The sequence below is a fragment of the Phoenix dactylifera genome, unplaced genomic scaffold, assembly GCF_009389715.1.
Source record: "Phoenix dactylifera cultivar Barhee BC4 unplaced genomic scaffold, palm_55x_up_171113_PBpolish2nd_filt_p 000527F, whole genome shotgun sequence".
Lineage (NCBI taxonomy): Eukaryota > Viridiplantae > Streptophyta > Magnoliopsida > Arecales > Arecaceae > Phoenix > Phoenix dactylifera.
Genome location: NW_024067937.1, coordinates 303,752 through 322,846, shown reverse-complemented (window position 1 = coordinate 322,846; position 19,095 = coordinate 303,752). Strand labels below are relative to the sequence as shown.

General features: G+C 38.2%; 1 protein-coding gene across 2 annotated transcripts; it reads left to right on the top strand.

Moving 5' to 3' along the window:
* Window positions 1-5,885: 5,885 nt before the first annotated feature.
* LOC103697919 lies at window positions 5,886-18,646 on the top strand. 2 transcript variants are annotated; one of them, XM_008779860.2, is made up of 6 exons: window positions 5,886-6,166; window positions 10,625-10,840; window positions 16,594-16,655; window positions 17,174-17,264; window positions 17,366-17,450; window positions 17,545-18,646. In XM_008779860.2, exons 2-6 carry the CDS (start codon window positions 10,665-10,667, stop codon window positions 18,250-18,252), a joined length of 1,122 nt encoding a protein of 373 aa, XP_008778082.2. In that variant the 5' UTR covers window positions 5,886-6,166; window positions 10,625-10,664; the 3' UTR covers window positions 18,253-18,646. The 2 variants fall into 2 exon arrangements, with proteins under 2 accessions (XP_008778082.2, XP_008778080.2); XM_008779858.2 differs by having other exon boundaries at window positions 5,886-6,284.
* The last annotated feature ends 449 nt before the right edge of the window (window positions 18,647-19,095 follow it).

The following is a 19,095-nucleotide window of genomic DNA, read 5'->3' as shown; positions in this document are numbered from 1 at the left end:
ATGCTCTTAAAGATAAATTCATATATATTTGCCTAAAACACTAGATTGAATTCATTAGTACAACATGAAATATACTCAAATACTTTGAGCTCATCAAAATCAAATATGGGTATAACCAATCACTCCACAGTTATAGCTGTGGGATGTCCTAATAAATTTTCAAGATTGCCTGGTCAGAGAAGCTAATGACAAGAATTTTTTTTTTTTGAACATTTTGAGGGAGAGGCTGGCAAGATGTCATTTTCCACTTTTTTTTCCTCTACAACCTCAGTCTACGGCTCATGTTATAGTTGCGGGATGTCCTAATAGATTTTCAAGATTGCATGGCTAGAGAAGCTATGACAAGAAGCTTTTTTTTTGAACATTTTGAAAGAGAGGCTAACAAGATGTCAGTTCCCACTCTTTTTTGCTACGACTATGGAGAAAAGAAACGAAACAATCAGGGGGAGAGGAGCGGGAGAGAAAAGCGATAGAATAGACATCAGTCTCTCTCCAGCCACCTTCACCAACTTTCGAGCCTCGGTCTCCCCTTCAGCCCCAATGACGTCATGCTGGCCGCCATCCTCCTGCTGGCTCATGACGTGCCGACTTGTCAAGAACGGAGTGCAAGAGGTCGAGGAGCTCTACGCAGCGGACAAGCCGAGGAGGTCGATGGGTTCAGGACCGAGGAGGTTGACGGTCCAGGGGCCGAGGAGCTCGGACATGTAGATGCACTTGATGAAGCACCAGTAGGGATCATAGGGGGCAAAGGTGAAGCCGGCAGCATCATAGGCAAAGTGGCAGGCGACGACGGTCTGAGGGTGGTTGGAGATGACGGTGTCGTGGGTCTTAAAGAGCTCGTGGGCGACGTTCGGAGAGGAGGTGATGACACAGAGGGTGGAGCCAAGGCGGAGGTTGAAGAGGGGGCCATGGCGGGTGGCGAGGCGGTAGAGGGTGTGGTGGACAGGGGGCGGTGGAGGTGTAGGCAGCCGATGACAGGGAGGGACAGTGCCCTGGCAGGAGGCGGCGGCGGCCAAGGAGACAACCCAAGAGGGGGGGAGGGTGAATTGGGGTTTAATTAAATCTTGACCAATTAAAAGTATAATGAGTAATTAACTAAATCTAATGCAAGCAGAATAGTTAGATTACTCGATGCAGTGAGTGAAGTGAGAGAAAGAGACAATTAGCCAATGCAAACACAATAAAGTTTATAGTGGTTCGGAGCCAACTCTTGCTCCTACGTCCACTTCCCAAGCCGCACTTGGGAGTTCACTATAATCCCTAGGATTACAGCCAGTTGTTTTACAAGCTCACAACCCAACTTGTTGTTTTGACGAGTTTACAATGAACTCAGACGGTTTTCACAGGCTCACCGACTAGAACCACCCGATTATTTTTTCGGATTCACAATCAAACCCAGTTGGTTTTTCCCGGTTCACTAATCACAACCTTACACCGTTGGTTTTCCCTTTGGCTCACCAACAAATCTTACAACCCTTGATTCAATCCCTTGATTGAATCAAGTAAGAAAAACAAAGTTTGAGATTTCACAAAGAAAGCTTCTAAAAAAGCAGATGTGAAAACAATAAATGCAAAGTAAAGTTAGAAGCCCTTAAACAGATTTTAGATGGAGAAGTAGAGGGCTTCTCGATTTCTGAGTCTCCTCTTGAAAGGACTGAAGATTGGAGGATAGTAGTAGAGCCTTGAATGCAAAGGAAGTACTTCTCAGATTGAGTTGAATGCACCTCTTCCTTCTTTTTCTTGTATTTACTCTTAAAAAGCTCTTGGTAGGTGAAAATGCCTTTTTGCTTGAATGGAATAGCTCTCTTGTTGTCTACTACTGTTCACTCTGGTTATTTAAGAGGTTCCTTCCGAAAACTAGCTATTAGGAACAGATTTGGAGCCGTTCTGTTCCGTCTGCATATCCTGATAATGTATCCGTTGGGATCGGAGTCGACTCGTGCGATCTGGAGTCGACTTGGCTGTTGCTGGAGTCGACTCGCTCTTTACAGGAGATGACTCGTCCACTGTTTAGGATTTGAATTAAAGTGCTTGTCCCATCCTGGAGTCGACTCGGACCAAACTGGAGTCGATTCGCCAACTTCTGGAGATGACTCGGGCACTTAGGAGTCGGCTCGTTCTGAGGACTCTAGAAATCCATCTTTCTATTTTTCATCCTCGAGTCGACTTGGGTTTTCTTGGAGTTGACTCGGCTGTCTTGAGAGGCGACTCGAGATCTTCTGGAGACGTCTCATTCTCAGAGGCCGAAAAACTGATTCTCTGTCTTTTGAATTGAACTGCCTCGGAGTCGACTCGTGCCTTGTTGGAGTCGACTCGGCTGACTTGGGGGTCGACTCTGGAACTCTTGGAATCGACTCGTTCACAGGGTCTCTCAGATTGGTTCTCTGCCTTTCAGTCTGCTTTCCTCTGGGAGTCGACTCGGACATAACTAGGAGTCGACTCGCCAAACTTCGGAGTCGACTCGTAACCTTCTAAAGTCGACTCGGTAACAGGGTCTAAGATCCAACATTCTGTCTTTCTGTCTGTTACCCTTTGGAGTCGACTAGGAACCGTCGGAAGTCGACTCGGCAAGCATCGGAGTCGACTCGAAACCTATTGGAGTCAACTCTGTGACAGGATATGAAATTCTTCTTTCTGTCTTTCTATCTGTTCTCAGTCGGAGTTGACTCGTAGTGTACCGGAGTCGACTCGTAATCTTCTGGAGTCGACTCGAGCTTCAGACATTGGTTCAAATTGAGTTCAACAGTTAGCCAAATTACTTTGAACTAAGGTTCGAGGCACTTAAACAGAAATTCACATATATTTGTCTGAAACACTAGATTGAATTCATTAGTACAACATAAAATACACTCAAATACTTTGAGCTCATCAAAATCAAATAGGGGTATAATCAATCACTCCACAAAATCTTTTCCAAGTGAATGGCTTCCTATCTTATTCATATTTGTGTTCCAACATCCGCCACCAGTTGAATGCCTCACCTTGCAATATGTAGGATGCATAAAGGATCTTTTAATCATCTCAGCATCTCGGAACAACAAAGGCTTTCTCCATCTCCATAAGCCAATTTTCAACTTTTAAAGATTCTATAATCCCCTTGAAAGCTGATGGAGATAGCTTCTTAAACTCTACAATGACACTTTGTTGCTCCTGCTGCCCCCCGCATCCTTGTTGTGGTTGTGCTTGCTTCTATTGTTGCATTTGTTGCTGTTGCAACTGTTGCTACATTTGCGTCATTCCAACTAATGTCTGCATTAGTTGGGCCACCGATTAGCTGAGGAGTGTAACCATTTTGCTAGTTTTATGCTTCTGTAGTAGCATCTTGAGCAGCCATTTTCATCCAATGTAGAGGCATCTTAACCCATACCCATGAGATAGCAGCAAATCCTCAATAACTTATTAATTTATCAAGATAAGTTATGTCAGATCATCATAAATTAACATCCCAATAGCCTTAATGTCTACCCACTTATACTCATCCTGTATGATTCTATGACTTTATGATTTATCCACTTAGGCTCTAATATCATATTAATTATCACACCTCCGACCTGAAGTCGCAAGCTAGGGGTCATGGTAACTGCCACATATCCATAGAAAACTCTTCTCATAAGCATACAAGGTATCTCAATATGATATTGCAAACACGCAGCAGAATAAATTTTAATAATTAGCATTCAAACATAAATTTAAATAGCTAAATAAAAATTAAATATCTTATAAAACCAATAATATTCTAAAATCTTGCATTAACTTAAATAAAAATTTAATCTAAATAAAAATGCCAAAATTCTATCTCTAATCACTCTCCTATAATGAATTCTTTGGGTCAAGCTAGTTCTCTGAATCTATAAAAAAAATAAAATATAAAATAATGAGCCAGACAACCCAGTAAACAATAAACACTTTCATTATATAAATCAATCAATAAGATATATAATAATATACTAAAAATAAGCATGCAAAGTACGTCAATTTATCTATACCTAAACACTATCCAATCATTTAAAAATTTAAATTTCATTCATAAATCAATTTCTTTCAAAATATTTTCATCTCGACAACCCTAAACTATGACTATATTTATATTCTGTGGCTGGGCCAGAACATGAGCTCAGTAATAATCAAAGTGTCAATATATAACTTCTATCTGCTGGGGTACTATGCAAACATATAACTCTCACTAATATGGTATCGATATGCCAATGTATAACCTCCACTAGGAGGATATCGATATATCAGCACGTAACTCCTACTAGCGAGATAGCGATGTACCAGCGTATAACCCCTATTAGTGGGGTATCGATATACTAGCGCAAAATTCTCACTGGTAGGGTATCGATATACCAGCGCATAACATCCACTAGAGAGGTATCGATACATAGTCAAGTTGCAAAACCGTCTTGAATCAAAACTCTCTTTCCATAATCAGTTTTGAAATCAATACCTTCAATCATGCATCAAATAATATTCCATAATAAGATATATTCAATAAATAAATAAATACTATGCTTCAAATTCATAAGTCACAAATAATACGACTCTAAATACAATGACATAAATATTATATAATTTATCGATAAATCTAAAAAAAGGGTTATATTACTTACCTTGAGAGTGAAATCAACCGACAAGTCCAATTAATTCCAAAAAGTTCTCTAAAAGCCAAATATTAAAAACTAAATTTTTATCAAAATTTGGCCATGATTAATTTAAGAATAAAAATCCTAAGTCCCAATATCCTCACAAGGCTGGCCAAGCAGTAATGCCAACATCCTAACCGGTCCAATTTAGACAATTCTAGCTGGTCAAATCATAGAACAAGAATCATACTAGAGTACATCTTACACTATAGGGGGTTATTGATGGAAGAGTCTAGTGGTGCCCGATATGGGCCAAGGGTGGGTGCTGGCATGCTGCCCGATAGTTAGGATGACTGAGCTTATCATAGGTTACAAGGAAAGGATCCTTTGGGGTCTACCGTTCATTAACAATAAGAGTAAAAGAAAGAGAAAGAGAGAAGAAGAGAAGATGGAGAAATAGGACTCTCTCTCTCTCTCTCTCTCTCTCCTCCTTCTTCTTCTTCTTCTTTCTTCTTCTTCTTCTTCTTTTTTTTTTAGCAAAAGAAGGGAAGGGCGCAGGCCACTTCGTAGGAAAAAAAAGAGGGGAAGCTTATCCCTTTAAATACAGTTGGAGGGAAACACCCAAATTTCTCTCAAAGTCGGACTTCATCGGAGAAAATGGGAAGAAGACGGCTCCCGATGGGAGTATGTTTCCTCCCCCAAAGCATGTGCTGGGCCAAATAGACCAGACCCAGACCCAGTTCACTAAAAGCTGGGTACCACAGATTATCTTACTTTTTGCTATAATTTCTTTTTTTTCAAATGAGAAAAAACATCCATAAAAGTACAACAATATAGTATAATACATATATATATAATATATGTATATTATATATTGTTCTATATTATATATATATTGGACAATGGCGGGAGACAAGCGACGATCAAATGGAGGACCAAAGAAAAAGGTGTTAGGACTAGGAGTGCAAATGGGTCGGCATGACCCGTGACCCGATCCGATCCGATCTATTTTGGAGGATCCGTAGGACTGGGTCAGATCCGAAAATTAGATCCATTCCATTTTCTGGGTCAAGAGATTTACTGAATTTAGATTCGACCCGATCTAATTCGATCTATTTAAAATTTGAATAATTTTAGAGTTTTAATCCTACGACCCACTCTGGGTTGACTCGATCCAAATCTATAAAACTATCTGGGCTCGCGGGCTGTAGGGTGCAGGCCAAGTTTTAATGCTCGGCCCAGCCTGTCGCTCACGTAATGGTTAACTCTTAACTTAACTTAAAGGCCTGGCCCATTGTCACTCACCGACAGTCGGCCATTTCGATTTTCCACAGCTTCGAGCCTTCGCCCTTCGTCCGATCGTCTCTTCCCCTCTTCCGTCCGGCGATCCCGAGTCCCGACTCGTCCGGCTGTCCCAGACTGGCAAATCCCGTCGGCCATCGGCCACCGCTCTCTCTCCCAGACGGCAGACCCCTAGATCTTCTTGCCCATCGCGAATCGCTCTCGATCTCTTCGGCAAAACCCTAGATCCTGCATCTCTTCGGCGTCCGGCGACTTTGGCATACTTCGTTCCGACTCTCAAGGTATCCCCCTCCTCTGAACCCGAGAACTGCATATGTACTATTAAGGGAGAGTTGGGGGAGAGGGAGAGAGAGAGAAGCGATCGGCTCTATTTCCCTGTCATATCTCGAGGTGGCTTCGGTAAATCTCTGATCTTTCTTGCTTTCTTCTTTGTTTTCTCGATTTCTATTATTGATTTGATTTTTGGGGTTTTGATCGGGAGAAGATTCGGGTTGGGAGTGGGTTTTGAGGAGAAAGTTGGGAATTTTATTTTTATTTTTCTATGCGATGCACAGGGCATGCACGAAAAGAACATAGTTAAGGATAAAAGAATTAAAAATTAAGTCCCATGCAGAATAATATAATTAATAAATGAGTTTTAATAACGCAATACTAAAAAAATTAACTATCACTAAAATCATCTCACATCAGATCTTACAGAAAAATACTTTTAGACCTTTGTGATGCTCAAAATGTAAAAGAAAGCCAATTTGAATTGGTCAAACCTATAAAGGTATCTCCGGAAATAATAATTTTTTGTATATTTATAGAAAGTGACTACTTGGCTATGAAAGCCATTCAATCCTCCAATTTCTTTTAGAAATCTAGGGCTGTGTTATTCTCTATATTTGTGATCCTTTTCCTTAATAATTATGTATCCTTATATAATGGCTTTTAGGAATCTAAATGGCTTCTCATTCTCTATCTTTTCGATCCTTTTCCTTAATAATCATGGATCCAATGAGTTTTATCAACCAACCTGACATGGATATAAGTCAAATATGTTCAGATATAAATCAAATTTTAGCAGAATTTAATAATCAAACTAATATTAATTATACATTTATAAAAGACAAAATAGTATCTAACATCCAGATTATGTGCGGTACATAAGTAACAAAGGTCTAAGCCCTGGCATGGAGATCAACCTAATCAAGGGTCCAAGACGCTGGTTAGACTAGGCTTGTATTAAGTATAACATAAAATATTTAAATAAAAATATATAATGTAAAAAGTATTACTATGCTTTTTACATCAAATGCCACAATTACTTATTAATTATAGCCTAAATAAATATAATCATGAATTACTTATTTTTAGAGAGATTGTAAGGAAAATTATATGTAAATGTAGGAGTACATAAATGGTATTAATATTTTAAATATTTTTACAATAAAATTCTGAAAATACCATAAAATAAAATATTAATTTTTTACTTTTGTCAAAGAATATGATTTATTTTGTGTAAATAATGATTAAAATATGAAATATCACAATATACAACAAATGACTATTTAATGACATGAGCAAATTTTGAATAAGTGAAATAGACTATCTATATAAAATAGACCCTAATATTGAAGCTTAGTGGTTGAGCACTTGTCATTCGAATGAAAGGTCGCTTATTCAATTTTGGCTATAAAAGGTCATTTAGGAGGGTTTTACCCATATTTATTTACCTTAGATATCTAAATCGTATCCGACAAGATTTATAAGTAGATATTTAAATCATATATATATATATATATATTTAAGCTGGACTTGGCTATACTCAAGGTGATCTCCTCTTAGATCTAGTCTGATCTTATATTAGACAATGGAGGACCCATATCAATGATTCAAGCGCTAGATTTGATCTATTATTTTTAAACTGCTTACATACAAAAAATTATGTGACTTAGAAACCCCTAGCCTATGCATCATATTATGTATATATATATATATATAATTTAATGTTATTTACCTTGTTCAATTTTTTGACTACTTGATGCATAGGCTTGGAGTTTCCAGATTATATAATTTTTGGTATGTAAGTAATTTAGAGACAGTAGATTGCATGTAATGGCTTACAATATTGGACCTCCATCATCCAATCTAAACCTGACCGGGCATACAATATATATGTATGTATTGTATGTATGTATAATGCTTACATACAAGCAAAAACCTTCGTGATGCACAGGGCATGCGCGAAAAAAAAAGTTAAAAACAAAAAGTAAGATTATTTTCAAAAATGAAAAAGAAAGTTGCTACTTATTTTATCAAAACAAATTAAATAAATAACAAAATTCAATCAATAAGAATCACGTCCCATGCAATAATATAATTAATAAATGACTTTTAGCTAAGACAATCTTGAAAAGATTAATTGTCACTACTTGTAGACTTTTTTAATATTCAAAATATTAAACAAGTCAATTTGAATAGGCCAAACTTATAAAGGTAGCTCTAGACTAGACCTATTCTCGAGTTGCATGACTCACCCGACCCGTCAAGCCTAAAACATTTCGGATGGGTCTAAAGTTTTAAAAGATTGGGTATTTTTAAAAGTTTAGATTTTAAAAGACTAGGCCTGTCTTTTCTTGTTGTACTTTTAGTAGGAATAAATTATTGTCATTTTCTGCCCTTCTTTTTGGAGGACTATCATGCTCTGAAGTCTGAACGAAGAGCACATACTTAAGTGTAAACAAAAGAACCTTTTCTTTGTTTCCATTCCCTGAACCAAGAGAAACATATTTAAGTTAAGCAAAAGAATCTTTTCTTTGTTTTCAAAACCATGAGATGAATATTCTGGAATTGTAATTTTTTTAGTAAGAACAGATATTTCAGATTCCTTGTTATTGGACATCAAATTTGTAGCATATGCTTTCAGTTTTTATAAAGTTCAGTACATAAATTTTAAATGGGTAAAAAAAAGTTTTTTGATATTGCAATTTTTGGTGCACAAAGTTTCTTTGCAACCGTGGTTTAATTATTGCTCCTGCATAAACTGTTCAAGCATGTGCATCACACTATCAAAAAGTACAAGTAAAGTACAAGTATTATCATGTTTTCACACTCTTTCTAAGTAAGATTTATAGCAACCATACCGAAATCAAATCAAGTTTCAAGCCAATCGAACCAAAAATCAGTCTCACATCCACTTTCACAATTCTAGTAGATCTAGTTTTTAATTTTTTAAAGATATATTTGAAATTTTTTATAGAATTCGACCGAAAATTCTGTAGAATTCATGAATTATATCATCCATTTATCGAATATCAATCAGATGCCATCTAATTTAAATCCTCAGAAAAATGCAAACTAGATGGACCAATAAACTCGATTCCTATAGGATCTATTGTCTGACCTTAGGACTCGTTTGGTTCGCGAGAAGATTTTTCTTTACTGGAATATTTTTTTGGGAGGATGATTCCTAGAAGTATGTTTTTTTTGGAAAATGGTTTTGACATGTTTGGTTGATCATGGAAAAGTGGCACATTTCAGAGTGGCTTATATTTGGTTGAGCATCTACTTTTCTGAAAAAGTTGCATGAAATACCTATTATACCCTTAATAAAGAAAAAAATCTTATTTATGAATTTTGATGACTTAAGGGTACTTTTGGAAAAAAAAGAAGACCCTCATTTCCAACCGGTAGGAAAATAGCTTTCTCTTGGCCTCCATGGGTTTTTCTTTTTCATGAAACATGAAAATCTTATTTTCATGGGAATGCTACTTTTCTACCTCTGTTCTTTAAAAACTCCAACCAAACAAGAGGTATTTCTTTATTTTTTTGTTGACCATATTTTTTTTTCTTTTTCTGTAAACCAAATGAGCCCTTAGTGTTTTACGGATCCATTCTCTTGTGGGGACCTGTAGGTCCACGGATATGTCTGGATTGTGTGCGAGTTTGGGTCCGAGCCTATCGAACTTATTTACCCGATTCATACAAGGCCGACTTTTCTAGCCAGCCTCATCGTACTAGTTTCTTTCTCAACCCCTCCTCACCACCCCTTTCCCTGAAGAATAACAATACACCTCGGCCATTCTTTAGGTTTACGTTGCGCGACGGTGTATGTTGGTGAGATTGGGGAGGACCGACTTCTCTTTCGTGGTACGCTGTCTCTCTCTCTCGTGTTTCAAAGGGAACGGATGAAATATTTTTAAAATTCTAAAATTTAGGGGACGGAATTGGCTATTGTGAACCATAGGCATTGTTTTCTTTTCCTGGGAATCAGTGAGATGCGTTTTTAACTTTTTATCACTATAGAGTGTTTTCTTGCCGTCAACATAAATTCCTCAGCTCAAGAGTTCTCTCTTTTTCTTTTCTTTTCTTTTTTCCTTCCTCAGTTGTAAAGGATTGTTGTTTCTTGCACTAGACTGCCTTGATTATAACGGCTTACTAGGGGTGGCCATGGTGTTCATTGTGGTCGGTGTGGTTTAGGGTGAGGTTGTCCTGCAGGTTATTGGACCTTTAAGTGCACCTGTTAATCTGAGAAGGTGTTTGTTAGAATCTTCCCGTGGTCGATGGGGTTGCTGATCCATACTTTACATGCTTGGAGAATGAAGTTTGCAGCTATAGTTTTCTTAAAATTTCATAATAGCAGGCTTTTGTTTGAAAATTGCACGTATGATCTAGGTTAACGAGCATGAAATTGCAAAATATATGTATTTAATGATTCTATTCTTTTTAATCTTTCTTTATTTTTTCTTGTCCAGTTGGCATTTAGAATATTATCCTTGGGGAGAAATTGGTCCTATGGCTGCTTCGTCTCATGCCTCTAGTAACAGTAAGGCTGTTGATTCTATTACTGCTGCAATCACAAATGGTAGTGCAACGCCTCAACGATCAATAAGCCTTGACCCACCGAAGCAGAACCTCCGTGGGCTTAACAAGCCAAAGTGCATTAAATGCGGCAATGTTGCTCGTTCAAGGTATCTATGCCTGGTTTACTTGGTTATTTGCATTGGAAATCTAATATCAGTGCTAATATCAGTAGTTATGTATGTTTTTTTATTATGTTGTGTTGAGATTTAAAGCATGCATGATAGAAAGATGTTGCTAACAAGAATGTATAATGATTTATTAAATAATTGAACAGTAACAGGGACTTCATGTCACTTCTAGGCCTTCTCATCGATGACTCTTCTTTCAGAAAATTGTTATTAAGACATTTCATTTCCTCCATCACATAGTAGCGCAATAATGTTTGCGTCACCAAATGATAAATATTATTTTCAACAGTTAAAGGCCATAAGGTCTGCAAAGATTTTATTAAATAGGCCACTGAATGCTTGATGTTATAAGGTATCACCTCATTCATGCATTTACATATTATGATGCTCCAAGTGGTAAAAATATTTTCAGTGCCATGTAGCTTCCTTTCAAACACACAAGAATTGTTTCTACATGAAGATAATTCCCTTGATTGTGGTATAACTCACATAAATATGCAAAATAGAAGGTTTAAACCTGACACTAGAAGTGGTTTGACAATTTTAAGTGAGTTAGATTAACTAAGGGCACCACAAGTGGCACAATGACTTACCATAGAGAAAAGAGTGTTTTGCAACCTAAGCAATGGCACTCTTGTGACAATATATTGGTTATCCACAACTTCATTACCCTAAAATATAGGTTGGGCCCTTTAATTTATAAACCTACATAACAGTTCAACGCATTTAGCTTTCCTTGATTCTAAGTTTTAAAACTCTCCTTTCTTTGTTATTGTTAGAGGGTGAGCTTTGGCACAAAAGTAAGGTTGCTTCATTCTGATTTGGATGTTGCAGGTTTGAAATATGGAAACAGTCTCTGCACATATGGGGGTAAAACTACGTACATCTAACTCCAAAAAATGTTGAACCGGCCCGTACCGGTCGGTTTAGCCATAGAAAACAGTTTCTGACCGAGTTGGTTTGGCCATAGAAAACGGTTCCGGCTGGTACAAAAACGAACTGGTCCAGTTCCGTCCAGTTCGGCCAGGACTCGGTACGAACTGGTATCGAATTTGGTTCGATCTGCCACAGCCAATGCGTGCGCTGCGCTCTTTAATGCCATGGCCAATGCGCGCGCTGCGCGCTTTAATGCCACAACCAATGCTCGTGCTGTGACCTCTCCTTTTTGGCTGGTTCGACACCGATCCGAACCGGTATTGAACCGGTCCGGTGGCCGACCGGTACGCCTACTGGTACCGGTTCGGTGATTCTTGTCTAACCCTTTACCGGCCCTGTAGTGGTGGAGCCTCGTGCATTGGATCAACTTTTTTTTTTCTTTATTGTTGCTAGCAGGTGGGAGCAAGGGGGCAATGACTCCCAGAGAATTGCAAGAGCCCTGTGTCCCCTCTGGTTTTATATTTTGATGCCCCTCACCTCCCTCCCTTGTGGAGCAGGGCTTGCAGCCCAATATATGCTTCCGCTTCCCCTTTCTTAGCTGGGGGAATAACCCAAAGATAGCAGCCTCATTATGATATTGTGCACTGCAGATGCATAACAATGGTCTGTTTATTCCCCATCATCTCTTATTCTTATACACAATTTTGTCCCACTACCCAGCAGTTCCACTAGCCCATTTTGTTTGTATTCTGTAACTTGAAGGGCTAAAAGCTGTAGGACTCTTAAGGCTTAACTTCTATTAGAGTCTTCTTATGCAGTTTGATCTGTGCCGCCCCTCCCTTTTCTTAGCTAGGGAAAATTACAAGATAATAGCCTTCTTATATTCTTTCTCCTCACATTTTCAGGTTGCATAACAATGATCTATTTACTCCCCATTCTCTCAAATTTTTATACATGATTTTATCCCACCATTTGTTCTGCTAGCCTTTTTGTTTGTATGTTGTCACTCAAGGAGCTTACAACCGCAGTAGGCTTAACTTCCCTTGGAATCTTGATGCCTTAAGACTATTCAAGTTTTTAACTACTTGATTCAAGGCAAAGAAAGCAAATTATTTCTTCTCTCTTTGGTTCAAATTTCTGAACTTCACAACTTGGGACGTGGAGATTTCTTTCCAAAAGCTTTTTGTGGTGGTCTGGCTACTACAATAGCTTGACCCCTCCTCTCAAGCATTATTTACCTATATTAACTTATCGACTTGAGGATCATGAGGAAGAAAGGTAGTGTCTTGCCATTGGATTCCATCTCTTTTTCTCTGTGGTTGTTGCCTAAAATTAGATATCAGTACCTTAATGAATTTTAGCATTTAGTTTTCAACAAGATGCTTAAAATCTATTATGATCCATGATCCATGACAGAAAAACTAATGACTGGTGATATTTTGAAGGTATACTTTAGGCGAAGTATGTTTTGGTTTGACAACTTCCATTGCTATGAAACACCATATCTTGAACATCTTGATGAGAAATCCCCTCCCCCCACCACCCTCCCCAACACACTCTCCCCTGTGACACCCCCCCTCCTCAACAACCAAAAAATAAAATAAAAATAAATACCAGATGAAAATCCAAGCTACCCAAGCTACCCCTATTTGTTGGTGGAGCAAGTCAAAGGTTTAAAAAATAATCTGGATGTGGTTGATTGGATAATGAAAAACCCTTTGAATCAGAGCAGCCCAGCCATTCTTGGTGGGACAACATGCTTATTCTTCATGTATTTTGTGAGAATACAAATTTTTAAAAAGACATAGAAGGCATGGATCCATCTATCATTTTAGTTTATTTCTTGTTATAAAAAAAGAATAAAACAATTAGTAGAGAAGTTCATAAACATGGATTTCTGGCTTTAGTTGAGCGTTTAGAGTAGCCCTGCTTCACTTTTGGTGTCTAAGTGGTCCCGTCTCCTCGTTACAAAAAGGGGTTGTCCATGAATTCAGAATCATACAATAGGGCCTGGGCACATGGCATAATGTAGCATGCTCATCTTGATGACATGAGCTGCAAAAATTCTAATATACATATAAATAATGATGAATACATAATTCTAAGCTCACTTAACAGTGAATTATCACTTTATGAATGCAAGTAAAAATAAAAGAAGAATTAGAATTTAGTTTTGTACATAAATTAAAATAATTCCTAACAAGAAGAAGAACGCAGGATGCTATCCTATCCACTGTTTCTAATGGAGAGAAACATGGCTGCAGCTGCAGCGGAGACTTACTACTGAAAGACCTCATCACAAATACCCCCTTGTCAATTGATGGCTGGATGTTAATCTAAGATGAGCACATCTTTGGGGATCTGTGGAGGCGTGCCTTCACATATGTCTGCGCTTCAGAAAAGGCGCATGCCTTTAGTGCCTTTCCAACCCCCAATTAAAGGCTTGGAAGAAGCGAGGTTCCTTCCCTTTAACACATCAGCAGGTATGAATCAATGGCTGGATGTTAATCTAGATGCTTACATCTTCTAGGATTTGTCAAGGTGCATGTTAGTGTGCGTCTGTGCTTCAGAAAAGATGCATGCCTTTAGTGCCTTTCCAATGCCCAATTAAGGGGGCCTTGCCTCAGAAGAAACGAGGTGCTAGGGATGGGCTTGCCCTGAGCCTTGCTCCTAGGTGCACCTTTTAAAACGCTGAAACAACATGTTTAAGTTTACCACATTTCCTTCTCTACTTAAATTTCCTCTCGTCTCTTTCACTGCATTTGCATGCCCAACCTTAGATCCCCTCTTTGTAGCTTTATTTTGTTTACATATCTTGAAGTATATGACTGACAAGTGAAGTTCTGATTCAGTTTGGAGGTTGTCTAGGGGTCCATATAAAATAAATGGTTTGGGTGTGGGTATATTCTTTTGAAGCTTGACTGGGTATTGATTGATTGGAGGTTGTTTTGGCCTGACCTGAATTTGGCTAGACCTGATCCTGACTAGACTTGGCTCGTTGATTATATTTGGAAAGAAGAAAAGAAATACATAAAAAAAGCACCTTTTCCTCCTCTTGCAGAGCAAAGGAAGAATATTGAGTCTTTTTATTTTTAATAATAGACCTGGATAAAACTAGAAAAGAGAAGATTATAGTTGATATGATGCCAACTCCATATAAAACCGATTATTAAAAAGCGAAGAATAAGCACCAATATCCTCCTTTTTAGTAAATAAATTTTGCACTCCTGTGGTTTATAAAGTCTTAAGCATATGGTTGTAGTGATCTGACTAAATCAGCTCTTCAATGCGACTAATATATTTAGTATTCCCTCCTATGGTTCGGCTGTTGCTTGGTTTCTTCTAGTTTACATGTCCTTCAACTATCAGAGCCTTCATATTTTTCAGTATTGATGATAACAAACAACTGCAGGGTAATTGTTTAAATTGACCAACTCATCTTTTATTCTCATGTTTAAAGCATTCTACTTAAATTTGCAACTAAGTCTTTTAGCACTAAACCAAGTATCTGGCTGGACTTCTAAATTTAAGTCAATACGAGTAACCCTTCTGATTATATCTCTTTCTCAACTTTCCTCATTAAGCTGCTGCTGTCTTTCCAAATGAACCTGCTCTAACACCAAGGAAGATGTTCAGTCCAACATAGCCATAGCCATCCATGTGAACGATGAATAATTGATGTGATAGACATTTAGATGGCTGAGGAAAAATTGAGTGCTTTCTTCACAGAATAGCATAATCTGCATATGATGTACATGTTGATGGCTGTGATGGAGACATGGACTTATACTAGAATAAAGCACATGGCTGAGATTAAATTAACAGTATCATTGTTTTCCACTTGAAGCTACATCAATGGTCATATTAACTTTGAAAAGAAATAAATATCGATGAACGAGAGATCTGGAAAGAGGTGGAGCATGGTGTTGAAAGAAAGGTTCTGTGCTCAGAGAGAGGTTTCAGAAGGGTTTAATTGGCATTTGGGTAGAGTATTAAAATCCCAAGTCCCTAATTTCATGGCGTGCCTTGTGAAGTATGTGGATGAATCCTAAATGACATATCCAAAACTAATGAGATTTTGATACACCTTGAATACAACAAAGATGCGTTCTTGATACAGCAAAGCTACATTCTAGATACGTCCTGGACACATAACTAGTACTTTTTGGGGGCTGTTGACTCATGGATTGAGTCAGGGTGGCAAGCAACATCCAGATCAATAATTGTCCAGGGCAATACATTGACCTATCTAACTGAAACATGCATACGGAGCACTGATCGGTAGATTTTTTCATAAATTAAGCAAAAATTAATATTTACCATAAGTTATATATCTATTTGTAAAATATGTATGCGTGTTTAAGTTTGTCTATCTATCTATCTACAAAATATATGTGTACGTAAATCTATGTATTTAGAGACGTAGACACAGGCACATGCACATATATTTGTGTATCCCTGCCATATGTGTATTCTTATTGTTTCAAGATTTGTTGAATTGATGTGTATCTTTCTATTCCTGTTCAACCTCTTTTCTCATTAAAATATTGTCGAAATTTGATCAGGAAACTTTTCTATTTTTATTCATGCGTGTGTTTATGTATATCCCTCCCATATGTGTATTCTTGTTCATTCAGGATTTGTTGAATTGGTGTGTACGTTTCTATTCCTGGTCAGCCTTTTTTCTCATTAAGACATTGTTGGAATTTGGTTAGGAAACTTTTCTATTTCTATTCCTTCTATCATCATGTGTGTGCATTCATGCATGCACACATGTTCTTGCATCATATGTGATTTGTTTTTTGTTTTTGTTTTTGTTTTTTTGATTTTTGGACGTACTTATTGTTATTTTGCAGGTGCCCCTTTCAGTGCTGCAAGAGTTGCTGTTCCAAAGCTCAAAATCCTTGTCATATTCATGGTATGTGTACTGATGTGCACAGGTCAATGACCAACTCTAATACTCACCAAAGTTGATTTGGTTTAGATCTTTCTTTTGTAGTCAAAGATTAGCATGTTGGTCTGTGCTGCTTAATAGATGTGCTGGTCCATGCTGTACGGCACCATGTCTCCACAAGACTGGCATGCAGCATGGTTGTGAACCCAGCCCCTTTGGAGACTAGTACTACGCCTATTAGCCAGTGTGTGTAAGCACTAGCACAGTACAGAACATACTTGGCTGGAGCCAGGCCAGCACAGCACCAGCACATTGCATGTAATACCTTGTTTATTATGCTATTGGCAATGTAAAATGATGATTATGTAGTCTATTAATAATGTTTGTGAGATCTTGAATGGTTGCGATCAAATTAATTTAAATCCTTTTATTACCTGTTATTTATATAATCGAATAATCACCGCTATGATGTTTCACCTGTGTTCTTCTTTTTGTTAATGGCCACTTATCTTGGTTTTTTCCCCTTGTGGTCAATGTTACAGTTTTGAAACAAAATGGTACTCTACCCGACAAGCCACCGCCATCTAGCTCACCTTCATTGGAACAATCATCAACTGATGCACCTTCGACTGGGTAAGTCTAGGAAAAGTAAGAATGCCGTATTTTTTCGCACAGCTCCTTGTTGCTTGCAGATTTTTTCCTCCTTTTCTAATCATCTGTGTATCTTGTGACAGATCGTCGTGGAGACTGAATTCACTCAGACAACTTTCCACTGCTTTTGCCAATTCTCTACGATCTAAGAAACCTTTGACCCGGAAGGTACAGTCATCATATGCAGTATTTTCTAGTTTGCTAGAAGTTTTGCCTGTTGTATCTTTATTGAACGCTTCCTGGTTTTGGTGATTAATGCCAGGATGCTATTAATATAAACAAGTGGAGGTTCATGAAGTTGAAGGAGCACATTGAAGGAAACATTGAAGCTGAAAATGAAGCATTTGATAAGTACATACAGAATGTTGGTCTACTGGAGGAAACATTCTCTGTTGTCGAGATGCTCAAACTAGAGGACCAGCAAATACTGGAAGATGTATCATCGGATGACAAGATTCATAAGTTGGTATCTGAGATAAAAGTGAAGCTAAAATCAAATACTGAAAAGGCAGACAACTTAAGAGAGAGGATTCGGAGCCTGATTAATCAGAAGTTAAGGAAGTTGCAGGAAAGGGAGCTTTTTAATGATGAGGGCTTACCCTATGACGAAGAACAAGATGCCAACAGAGAGTTCAAAAGACTAAAGAAAGTTATAAAATGGCATGCTGAGAGATATGCAGCAGTGAACGATCTTATGGATAAGTTGAATAGAGCGCGAAGTGAAGATGATCTGAAATCTTGCTTGGAGTCAAAGCATCAACTGTTCAACCGCTCAGATGTTAATTTTGTAGACAAATCTAAGGATCCAAATTCTGAGGATAAAATGGTGCACAAAGAAGAATCAGACAGTTTGCCTGCTGTCTCTTCCTATTCTTTGCCTATGGTTTGTTCAACTGTTCATATTGATCCGGCCGCTCTCTCTAATATCGATGCTGAATTTTCATCTCTTGGTCAAATAGCTCAATTGTGATTCAGAGCATTTACAAAACCATGATCTTGGACACCATTCATACCGCAACTTTCCATGAATATGTGCCTGAGGAACTCGTAGCAATGTTGCAGATACCCTGAAAAAGTAGACTGGCAGGTGATGGCATTGTCCAAGTTTTTCCTGGTGGAAGAAGTTTGCTGCTATGGAATGAAGCAGCATATCGTTTTCCTTTGGTTTCCAACTTTACAGTCATGTATCACAGCATGTGAAACATCCCACTTAATATGTTGGATAATTGTCTGTTGCAGCTCCTCCTGCAACATTTCAACCGAGGATCGTCCAACACGGTAACATCTTATGATTATGGTTTTTTAAGTGTTTTCGGTCTCGAAAACATTTATAGATATGGTTTTTATGTCCCCCTTATTTCTAATTGGTCTCTTGTTTCTGCGAAAGCTTGAATAGATTTCCTAGCTATTCGAGAGTCAAGCCAAGTTCTACTTTCCCATCAAGCTCCAGGGGCGTGTAGGCCGAGGTGGCCCAATACTTTATTCAAGTCTTACGGGCTGAATCCTACGGGGCTGAGTCCTTACACTGTTGTTGCCACAACAGTGCAGAGCAACCATATTCACCTAGTTGTGGCATTTTGGCCATGCATAAGGTACATCATCTGTCTGTCCGACCATTGTTGGGGCAACAAAGTTACAGAGGAGATATTAGCCATTTTCAGAAGAAATTGCGGCCAACCTGTATTGATGAGATAAAATGGGCCGTTGGCGTCGGAGTTTAATTGGAGCTCATCCTTTAGGCACAACTGCAATAGTGCAATGCCAACAAGAAGGAAATAAACAATTAGCTTGGTGTTCGGTAATTGCATTTTAG